General features: G+C 47.1%; 1 protein-coding gene across 1 annotated transcript; it reads left to right on the top strand.

Moving 5' to 3' along the window:
• The first annotated feature begins 920 nt into the window (after positions 1-920).
• On the top strand, positions 921-11,262 carry ZC3H12A (zinc finger CCCH-type containing 12A). Its single transcript, XM_048073271.2, has 6 exons — positions 921-1,078; positions 1,246-1,839; positions 6,374-6,513; positions 7,294-7,528; positions 8,068-8,174; positions 8,278-11,262. The coding sequence occupies exons 2-6, from the start codon at positions 1,289-1,291 to the stop codon at positions 9,276-9,278; spliced, it is 2,034 nt and encodes a 677-aa protein (XP_047929228.2). The 5' UTR covers positions 921-1,078; positions 1,246-1,288; the 3' UTR covers positions 9,279-11,262.
• The last annotated feature ends 527 nt before the right edge of the window (positions 11,263-11,789 follow it).

The raw sequence follows: 11,789 nt of genomic DNA, 5'->3' as shown, positions 1-11,789 counted from the left end.
CTGCCCTCTGTCCCGTTTCTCTCCCTTTCCAGTTACAGCCTGCGGCCTTCCTGTGCTTTCCTTCGCACTGAAGTGCACCGAGGCTTGGAGTGACGTTTTCCTGACAGCTAGGTCAAAGACTGCTCTTTGCCGTGGTGAGGATCAGCCGGCTTGATCCTGCCTGATGTACAGGTCAGGAGACATACGCTTGCTCAGCAGGCACTGAGCACACGTTTCGAGCTCTGGGACTCGATCGCCACTTGATATCCACCTCTAAAACTGCAGCTGTACCTCACCTGAGCTGGGGGGAGGAAGGAAGAAAGAGCTAGGGTTGGAGTCCTTGTGAAACACACCTTTTAATGGTTTTCACCTCAGAACAGCAGCAGCCAAGGACAAGCTGGAAAGCTATCTGAGATACCAGCTGCTCTACCACATCGACCTCTTTGATCCGGGGTTTTACCCGCGTGTGCTAACTCGGGGTTTTGCCGGGTCTCCCGCTCCACTCGCAACCCCGAATCAGCCAGGTGAAAGTGCAGCAGATCGCAAAATCGAGAGTAAAGGCTGTCTCCGCAAGCAGACCAGGAAGAAGATGAATGAATTTACCTAACGAGCGCACTTGTCGGGGCAAATCTGCCTTTATTGCAACACGATTTGCATAAAAACCAGGTGTTTGCAGAAAAGGACCTGTCTCTACATCCACCGGGGTTCATCCCGCGAGGAGGCACTCGGCGGGGGCTGGAAGGAGACCAAAGGGAACAGGAGGGGCCGGGGCACAGCGGCGGGGACAGGGCCGGGCCTCCCCCACCAGGCGGCGGGGCCCGGGGGCTCGGCGGGGCCGCTGGCGAGGCCCCAGGGGAGGCCGCACGCCCGGGCCGGGCCTGGCCCCGCCGCCTCCCGGCCTCTCCCCGGGGCCGCGGCCGGGCGGGGCGCGGGGCGGACCGGGAAGCGGCCTCCGCTCCGCCCCGGCCCGCTCTGCCCTTCCGCGTTGGCGCAGCGCTCCCGGAGCCCCGGTATAAAGCAGCAGGCAGCGGCGGCGGCCGCCGCCCGGTCCCGCTCCGGCCTTATGGAGACGCTGCGGAGGCCCGAGGGGGGGAGGCCGGTAAGGGGAGAAGGGCCGGGGCTGAGGAAGGGCACGCGGGGAGGCCGGGCCGGGTGCTCGGGGCCTCGGGGAGGCGGCCCCGGACGGAGGCCCGGGATGGGGGGGGGAGGAGGAGGCCGTGGCGAGGGCCGCCGGGATCCTCTAACGCCGCCGTTGTTGTCCCGCAGGTCCCGGGGGTGAGCGGAGGCCGGGAGGCAGCCGAGGGCAAGCATGAGCGCAGGCAGCGTCTCCTCCCTGCTGGGCTGCCCCGGCCGGCGTGAGGCGTTCCCGGTGGGCAGACAGCAGGGCTCTCGGCTGGATGAGAGGATGAGCTCCAGAGATCCGTATGAGAGCGGGTACCTCAGCCTGGGCGTCCCGCTGCCCGCCCGGGCTGTGAGCCGTGAGGAGGGAGGCCAGCCCGCCATGCTGGGCGCCGAGCCTCCCGAGGCAGCGGGGAGCCCCACGCAGGAGCCCCCCGACAGTCTGGAGATGCAGCTGAAGGTGGACTTCTTCCGCAAGCTGGGCTACTCCTCGGAGGAGATCTACGTTGTCCTCCAGAAGCTTGGCCTCAATGCCGACACCAACACCGTCCTCGGGGAGCTGGTGAAGCATGGCCCGGCCGAGCGGGACCCTGTGGAGGCCCCGCAGGAGACCAAGGAGGCTCCTCTGGTCCCTCGGGGAGGAGCTGCCAACAAGACCCCTGCACCTGTGCCGCCTCCAGAGGAGAAGGAGAGTGATAACCTGAAGCCCATTGTTATTGATGGAAGCAATGTGGCAATGAGGTGTGTTTGGGGTTTTGAAGTGGGGACAATAGTGGGTACAAATCCATGCTGCTTGTCCTCAATGCTGTCCTAAAGTGACCTGTAAGGTGGTGATTTTCTATGACCCTCTAGCTGTGAGGTGTGCCAAGATCTATGAGCTTAGAGTCCGATAAAACTCAGGGTTTTTCACAAAAACTACAACTGGATGTTTTGGTTTTGGCTGGTAATATTTTCCGAGATACCTCACTAGCGTGTGTAGTTCTCTCTGGAGGATGAATGTCACGTTTGCAGATGCAGTCTGTCCTGCTGGTCTCTGCCAGCACTTAGCAGTGGTCAGAGGGTGCCCATTCTGACAACAGATGTTAGTTACCTCATGGGGAAACAGAAGCTCCCTTCTGTATTCTAGCTGCTGAGGAGAATAACTGAAGATACATTGTCCTCTTACCTAATGGCTTTATATAAGTTTCTCTAGCAGGAAGTTGCTCAATAAATAAGTACAGGTTAATTAGAGAAGGCTTTGTAATATGGAGCCGTCTCCTGCGCTGAAGGCCAGTCTCCAAATTGGCAGTCTTGTATTTTCATTGGATTTCTATAAAGTAGAGAGAATGCAGGAGTCTGCAAAGGGACAATCTGGCAAAAATGTCCGGAATGGGCAATTCTGCCACTGGTGACACTGACATCAGGGCAGTGCTGCGACTCATCCTTGGTGTCTCTGGCATTCTGGTGTTGGTAGAGAGGTTCTGTCAGGCACTACAAACAAAGAACGCCTATGGAGCCCCTTGGGTTGGAACAGTAATTTGGGGATACAAAAACCCTAATATTTATTGAGCACCTGGAGTCCTTGTGCTGGTTAGTTATTGGTTTGTCCATGTTGATTCTCCTTTCACCTTGGCTTTTGGTTTCCCGTCAGTGACAGTTATCTGCCACCACCCCAGCTCCTGATGTTGAACTTTCCCCCAGTGCACAGATGGGTTCTGGGTTCCGTTTACTTTTTGTACCAGGTTTTGAAGTTGGGTTCTGCAGTTAAAACGGGCTTTTTCACTGCTTTAGTTTTATAGGTCTTGTATGTTTGCGTGCACGTGCTTACTTATTAAAAATGGGTGCGTAGAGCAGTTGTGTACTCCAGAGACCTTTTGTAAGGTGAAAGTGCTGAACAGAGACTTGATTGCAGGTGTGGTTTTCCCTAAGCCTGTCAGCCATGGCTGACAGTTCTCAAAATAGAACTGAGAAAAGATAGGAGACGGTCTGTGTGACCAGCTGACAGATCCTGTGAGTCCCCGTGTGTTCTGGTGACAGTAGGCTGGGGCCAGGGAGTGAAACATTTGACTTCGGAGTCTTCAGGAAAGTACTGACCTCAGCAGCTGCGTGGTCAATTGAGAAAAAAGGCCTATTGAGAGATGTGGGCTGATAAGTATGATTCTTGTGGTGATGTTTACCTTGGTTAAGTAGTTTGGCTTAAACAACAGAAATGGTTTCATTTATTGAATGAGGAGGCTCTTACCCATGAGTGTTACCCCATAAAGCGCAGGAGAGATTACAGCAAATGTGACTCAGGGCAGGCCGGGCGGTAATAACAGCGGCGATAGGACAGTTTGACATGAGAAACATAGTCTGGCTTTTTTAAGCAATTTGCTAGAAGGGGAATTCCATTCTGAAACTTCCTGTATTGATGGTGTGTGATGTTCCCTGCTGATTCATTTGCAGTGTGTACAGCGGCCTCCCTGAACAGCTCTTGACAAACATATGCAAATCATAGTGGAAATTAGCTTTTACTTCCTTCTAAGGGAATTTTTTCTTGGCTGCTGCCAAATCAGATCAGCCCAATTAGTTACCTTCTGTAGACTCTAGAGCGGTAGCAGGGACTCAATAAATAAGAAATAAGCAGAGATTTTTTTATTATAATCAGTTAACTTATAGAAAAACAATCTGATATTGGAACAGCTCTAGATAATCTGTTTTCCGATTGTTAATGTCAGCCTTTCTGTAACTTGGGATTCTTAAGGAGACACTGAACACTTTTCAGTAGGTGTTAGTTCTGTTGTTGAATGCCTAGCTCTTCTAGAATAATTCTTTTGGTAAAACTCTTCAAAAAACTTTTCAATTTTCTTAATAGCTTCAGAGAAGGGTGAGGACAGGAGAAGAAGCAAATTTTTTTCTAATGGCACAGTCGTACTAGCAGTAACAGCACTTCTCAATGCCTCTGGGATGTAAGCTGTTAGTAGTTTATAAGGAAGTTTGTCCCTGAAAAAGGCATCTTGCTGGGTTTTGGAAGTAGAGCATGCAGTGTTGGTTGGGTTTGGCTTCCCAAGCCCTCTAGAAAACAAACTGCTGGCTTTGGCTGCTGTAGAGGTGGGTGGGGGAAAACACTAAACTTATTCACCTAGGAAGTGGCTTTTCGCATATGCAAAACAAATCTGGGTTATATTTAAGAAGCCTTGTGTATTTGCTGGAATATAATACAGCACAACGTGATGACAGTTGGAAAATAATATATTAGATCCATAATTCCTTTGTCTTGAAAGCAAAGAAGCAACAGTGTATGTTCATAGGCCTGGGAGATACTTGCATGTTTTTAATCCATTAATAGGATAACAGCCCTCTTTTTATCCAAATGCATAGCGTTGTGTGTCTAGTGTCTTTTGTTTCCATTGCCTTTGATATGTACTGGTCTTAAGTATTTTTCATGATGACATAAGAGGTTTGACATTTCAGAAAGTGGGAGAGTTTAAATGCAAATTTGTCAGCAAACTAGTACAGGCTAAACACCTTTGAAAACCAGTGATGTTGATGTGTTCTTGAGAGCTGGGCATGAGTGGAGCTCAGCAGTAGTGCTTTGTTGTATGGGGTAGGAACTACTGGTGATGTCCCCTGTGGTCTTTCCCTTGCTGACATTGTGTGAAGATGCTTCAGCCGTTTCACATAGCTGTGCTTCAGCTTTTCTTTTACAGTTGATTGGTTTCACTTGTGCCCTTTAGGGGTAAGTGTAACCTGCTGGCTGTTAAGTTTCCACATTTGAGGGCAGTGTCTCCTCTGATTATAGGACAGTTTCTCTGCCGTAAGCCTATGTACACCCTGCTTTACTCTGCTACATGATGCTGTTTTAACTTTTCCCCTAGTACTTACGTTCATCTTTCCCTCCCTCTCCCCTTCTGCACTTGAAACATTTCCCTTGAGGCTCTCTATGTGCATTCAGACAATATCTGATTGTAGTGTGCTTGCTGCTTTGCTCTACATACTGCACTGGGCAGTCATGGAGTTGATGGACCTCTGTAATAGCACGTGCTTGTCTAGGATTTAGTCTTCAGCACTGATCCTGCCATGCCCCAGAGCTATGGGCCCTGTTTGTAATGAGTCTTTGAATACTGGAAGTCTGTGTAAACATCCAGAGGCATAACTAAGCATCTGTCCTGTTTAATACTATGCAAGAAATTTCACTTACAGAAGGGAAGGCTTACGAACAGTTGCCACCAATGCCCCTAACTTGTTGTTACATCTTGTGTTGCATAGAGGCTCTTCTGCTGCTGGCTCCCCAGCTGCTCACGCAGGTGGCCACTGAGATCAGGCAGCGTCACCTTCCACACAAGGCTGACATCTGTTCGCTGGCAGGATAAATGGTGTTGGGATTGGAAACGTCATTCAAGTGTAGATAGAATAAGATTTGAGGAAGGAGTAGTGCCCAGATAGGGAAAATCTTTCTGAACTGTGAGACCAGTTATCTTCAGCACAACCCATGTCAGAGTGTCATCCCAAAATGCAGCCTCTCAGATCCCCAGAATGACAAATCAGGCTGTAACAGAGATATTGAAAGGCTGCCAGAACCATTATCAACAGAAGAGCTGATAACACTGTAAATACTGGCACTCATAGAACAGGACTGGTAGTTTCCTCTTCGAAGTTCTGGAAACTTACTGATATGAATGAATAATGAAGCAGCAGTTTTTTATATTGGTAGGTAGTTTCTGACGCTGTTGTCAAACTTTGTTCCTTAGCTGCCAAGTGCTGTTAACGACATTTGGCACTGATTATGTTAAGGGAAGCATTGCTGTTTCATGGAAATAGCATGTTTATAGCTGACTCTTTGGGCCATAATGTAATGAAACATCTTGCCTTGGTGCTGATGTCCTTGAGGTGCAGAATAACATAAGCAAAGCGCCTTGTGAAGGTGCTGTTTGCCATGGCAGAGGTTGGCCACTGGCAGTAGCTAGCAGAAAAGGACAAAGGAAGTTCAAGATCACATTGTGCTCAGGGCTAAAAATAAAGATCTAGGGTCTAGAATTAAAGCAAAAGGCTCTGCTTCAAAGAAGCAATTACTGAATTACTGCTGCTTTGCCTCTCCCATTGAGGATTTGGCTATTTATTCATATACTGAGGTGCTAAAAGCAATAGTGAAAATGAAGATCTTGGTGCTGCTATTTGAGATAAGCAACAAATACTGAGTCTGCTACTCTGACACTCATTTAAGGTTGTCTGAATTGCTGGATCCATTTGTTTAGTGTTTCCTGACTAAGCTGTACTAACCTGAATATTGAAATCCTCATTTTTTTCTTTAATGCAGCCATGGGAATAAAGAAGTGTTCTCCTGCAGAGGTATCCTGCTGGCTGTGCAGTGGTTCTGGGACAGGGGCCACAAGGATATCACAGTCTTTGTGCCGTCTTGGAGGAAGGAGCAGCCACGACCAGATGTGCTTATAACAGGTGTGGAAATACGAAAACCAAAAGCAGCTTTTCAGGCTTACTGCTCTGTTGCTTAATGAGCTTGCAAAGTTCTGGCTAGTTAGTAATTAACTTATGAATGGAAGATCTGAGTAGCAGGAGATCCAATAAGCAGTGCTGACCAGCGAGATTTAAAGTCATTAAATTCTCCCCTAAGCAAGTTCTTGCTTGGATCAGCTGGAATAATTCAGAGAACAAAGAATGTAATACTACTCAGCTTAACTTCTTTCATAATTATTGAATTATTCTCCTTTCAGAGACACACCTTCATGCTATATATTTGACTAACGTGTTTGACACAACACTGTAGACTGTACAGTTTCTACAGGCAAAAAGTAAAACCTTGACAGTGTGGTCATTTTTTTCAAATTGAGGGGAGTTTACTCTGAACTTATGAACAGCAGAGATTTCTGAGTGAATTGACTCAAAAGGAACTTACTATGCATGTGGTGTGGCACTATAAAAGATACTAGCCTGCCAATCGTAAATGCAAATCAATAGTTCAATGTATGCAAAGGATTAGGTGGATGGGACTCACTGTATTCCAGTGGCCTCTAGTTCCTGAGTGTTCTCAGGTGCCACATAGGCACTGGGTCTGGGAATCCACCTCTGACGAACCTAACAGCTGGTACGAAAAAAGATGAGAGTACAGGCTGGGTTGCAGAGAGATTAAATTAATTTTCATGTATTTTCTTTATCTGTGGGAGGGCCTTTGGGCTGTGCACATTTGTGTAAGTGTGTTCACTGTTGTGTTTGTTCTAGACCAGTACATTCTCCGTGACCTTGAAAAGAAGAAAATTCTGGTCTTCACTCCTTCCAGGCGGGTTGGAGGCAAGCGTATTGTCTGTTATGATGATCGGTTCATTGTGAAACTGGCACATGAGTCTGATGGCATTGTGGTTTCCAACGATACTTATCGGGACCTGCAGAATGAGCGTCCTGAGTGGAAGAAATTCATCGAGGAGCGTCTGCTGATGTATTCCTTTGTAAATGACAAGTATGTTCCCAATCTTCCTTTGCTTTAAAAATGTGAGCATGCAACTTGTTTTTATGAAGCAGTAACAAGTGAGACACGAAAAGAGCAAAATGGGGCTGCAGAATGAAAACAACAGTCCCACAGAGATGTTTTTGTAGAAGGAGGAGTGACAGGAAGAACTCCTACCCAACTGTGGTGAGGTACAAAGGTGTGAAGAATTGGAGTAGTCTTTCAGAGCTGTTTGTGGTTTGCAGCTAGGAGCTGTGCTCTAGAGGACTTCCTGGGAAAGCTCAAGGGCTTGATTTCCTCACAGCACAATCATTAGCAGGCCCAGCTACAAGTACTGCTTCTGGTCAGCAGCAGAGCACAAAGCCTCTTCTGTGCAGAGAAGTGCTTCTTGCCAGAGGTTAGCAGGTGACTGGAGTTGTCTCTGCAGTGAAATGAGAGATTTTTAGGGCTCACATAGCTCTTAATATCCAGTGAAATGGAAGATTTCTACAAAAAAAGAAATCTTGACCCAAGAAAGTGAACTGCTCCTGACTGAGATTTATTTTTCCTAGGTTTATGCCTCCAGATGATCCCCTAGGACGACATGGTCCCAGCCTGGATAACTTTCTGAGAAAGAAACCTGTGGTGCCAGAACACAAGAAGCAGCAGTGCCCTTACGGTAAGAGCTGCCTTCTAAACATGAAGACCAGTGTCTGTACAAGTATAATTTGTGTGTGTAGTAAAATTCAGCTGTCATTCCATGCTATGCCTTTTCCTTGCAGGGAAGAAATGCACTTACGGAATTAAGTGTAAATTCTACCACCCTGAAAGGATCAATCAACCCCAGCGCTCGTTAGCTGATGAACTCCGAGCCAATGCAAGGCTGTCTCCTACCAGAAGTACCAGTGCTGTCAAGGAGGAGAAAAAGGGCAAAAGAAGTTCCCAGGCAGAGAGTGATAAAAGCTCTTTGCAGAAGGTCTCTGCAGAGAGGAAAAGCTTGACCCATAAAACAAAGCCCGGTGATGTTCCACTTCAGGTCAAAGGCTGTGTGTCAGGCAGTGTTCCTCCTACCAGTGGGAGCCATAGGTCCTCTGAAAGGTACCAGCATCCTCACATGGACTCTCTGCCTTATATCTCTCAGGAGCATCTTGACTCAGGCATTGGGTCTCTGGAGAACCAAATGTCTGACATGTGGCCTTACAGATCTACCAGTCACTGTGATCACTCCCATGCTGAGCAGGTGGCAGTCTGCACCTGCGGTAGGCAGAGATCTGTCTACCCACACTCTTCCAGCTTAGAGCAAAATGGTCTGGTCCCTTATAAGCATGGTTCCCATAAATCTTCTGCCTCTGGTGCTAGCTTCTTGCAGTACAACCCTGAGATATCTCACTCAGGACCACCTCACTCTTTCTCAGGCTATGGAGTACCCGTACACCCAACTAATGCAGGGCAGTACAGCCTGCCCAATGAGTATAACGCCCCTCCGTCTCATTCTCGTGAGTACTGGTCTGAACCATACCAGATGCCTCCTCCTCAGGTGAGATCTGCCAGTGTGCAAGATCCTCGGTCAGTGCAGAGAGCCCCGGGGCCAGCATACGGGGACTCCTGCCAGTGGGTGTCTGACCAGTTTGTAGAGGAGAGGGCCAACGTGCACGTCAAGCTGTGTGGCATATTTCATCCCCATTTAGTTGATGCTGTGATGAGCCGTTTCCCTCTACTTTTGGATCCCCAAAGGCTAGCTGCAGAGATACTAACGTACAAGTCTCAGAATCCAGGTATATGAGGCAGATGCCAAGGGCAGCTGGCATGCCAAGCTTGCAGGGCAGTGTTTGCACCCTGTAGCTGCCATAGATGCCTTTTGAGGGCTCCTCCTTGTTCCTTGGAAGTCCTAGGCTCCAGCTGGAGGCTGGATACCAGATGTGGTATGCTCACAGTGATTTCTGGTGTAGTCATGACAGTGTGCCCCTTAAAGGTGTGAGAGCAGTCTGTGGTCCTGTCCTCCCCAGATGATGCTGAAGAGAGTCTGGGTACTGGGCAGGAGGAGAGGCTGCTGTTTCGGAGCAGGGTTTTTCCCCTGGGGGTTACATGGTGAGTCAGGTACACCCTAAATTCCTGCAGTTCAGAACTGAGCATGGCTTTACTCCTCCCAGTAGCTCAAGTTTTGAGATGGCTCAGTGTATGATCAGGCGTGCAGAGGGAGGACTTTGTGGGGCCTGTGAAAGATGAGGGGATACTACACTCTGTAGTGGAGTGAGGCTTTATGTGAAAACTGAAATGCATTGTCAAGGCTGTTCCTAGCCCTTTACTGAGCATCTTTACTAAACTGTACTTGCAGATCTGTAGAAAATGTTGGGTTATAAATCTAGTATGAAGCTAGGTTTAGCTGACTTTAATTTGGCTTTATTGGTGCAATTCTTTAATGATACTTTCCATGGCCCTCCCACTTAAGCTTACCTTCCTGAGACAAGGTAATTCTATGGTCTGTACCACAAGTGCTCAGCAAGCTGCTCAGCTCCCAGAAATAAGAGGAGCTAGGAATATAATCCTTCCTTTCTCAGGATGAAACACCTGACACTGCTCCAAAGCTGCATGTGAGTTGTGTTTGGCATTTGCTGGAAAAGGCATTAGTCAAAATGTGTGGCTGACCACGCTGTTGATGCTGCTCTAAAACATTGACCTTGCCTGGTATCCTGTCTTTGGCTTTTCTCTGTGTAACACTGACAAAGAGGATTTATGATACTGTGCCTTTTGTCTTGAGACAGCAATAGTTTTGAGCATTCAGTAAAACAGCTGTAGTCACGTCTGGACTGCTGCCAATACTGTTCCTGAGGATTCCTTAATATTCTCTGTAAAGCTGTTGCTTCATCTTCCTTCTCACTATTTTCCTGTCCCCTTAAGCTTTGTCAAACTGTAATGGCATCCAGAAATGTAGAATGAGACTTACTTGGTAAGACTGTTCCCCTTTCGTTCCCTGTTACTCTGTAAGATGTTTTGTTTTTTTTTTACTGTAGATACTGTAACAGATTTTAAATATGCAAAAACAATTGCTGTAGTAATTGGTTCTGGTCCTGGAATTTCATTGTGCTTAGAGTGCAAAGCAGTTTCTTGCACTGCAGGCCAGAAGCAGTTGATTTGTTGATACACATTGTATCTGTGTTTTGTTTTGTTTTTTTAATGTCCATCTTGTGGTTAAACCAAGGTTGTTGAGTGGCAAATTATGAAGGGGAGAGTGGAATACAGCTATTGCTGAGAACTCCTGAGGAATGGTTTTATCTATTACTGTTCTTCCCTCTGTCTAAGGAGTGACCTACCCAAACTGGCACCATGTGCCATAAAAACCACAGGGACACAGAAACCTGTATACCTGGTTAATTATGATACATTACAAATTAGTAATGTTTCATGTTAGTAAGCAAAATGCTTCTTAATTTTAAGTAACCTGATACTTTGCATATTTGTAAATTACAGGAAAAATGGTTTTTAATGTTATTGTCAGCAACTTGCTGCTTGATGCTGGTTTTAATTAGTACTATTCTCGACTCAGCCATTGTGTTACTTGGCATAGTGTTTTTGTTTTTCTGGCAGAATGCTGATATATGCTTCTCTTGCAATCAGAAGACTAACAATTTATACTCAAAAGTTGACATTTTACTGAACTTTCTGTATCCTTACGCAGTATATAGTTTATGTACTGAATGGAGGCAGCCGTGTGAAAGCCATGGCAAAGTAAGAACTTGTGTTATATAAATAAAAACTGCTGAGTTGAATTATTTGGGCTCCGGTGGCTTTTTGGAAGACCATTCAACATGTAGCTTGCTTTCCAGGGAAGGCAGAAGATGTCCTGCCTCCCCGGAGATCCTCTGGCAGTCTCAGATCTCCACACATAGGTGATCAGCAGCAGCAGTCTGGCTGGATGTTGACAGGCTTAATTGATGCAGTATGACAGGTTAAAAATTGTTTCAAATTGCTGTAGTAGATAACAGCATGTCCAATTACTTGTTTACTATGGCATTACTGAAGTCAACCCACGGCACAGGGGATGCACTGGCAATTAAGGTGTGATGAGGCAGCAACGCAGTGGTATGTGACTCTGACTTGGCAGTATGAAAACTGCAGTGTTGGGTATCTCGGGTGATAACACACAGTACGCTCCTGATTATTATGGAGGAAAGTGTGGGCTGTGGATCAATTTTAGTTAATCTAAAATTTAGTAGTTCTAAAGTACAGAAACAAATGCACATTTTCTCTGGTTATGCAGCACATCTGTGCCAGATGTGAGCGTGATGGTGTGCTC

The sequence above is a fragment of the Anser cygnoides genome, chromosome 24 (genome assembly GCF_040182565.1).
Source record: "Anser cygnoides isolate HZ-2024a breed goose chromosome 24, Taihu_goose_T2T_genome, whole genome shotgun sequence".
Taxonomy (NCBI): Eukaryota; Metazoa; Chordata; class Aves; order Anseriformes; family Anatidae; genus Anser; species Anser cygnoides.
Note: the sequence above shows the minus strand (reverse complement) of the source record. Positions and strands in the feature narration are given on the sequence as shown.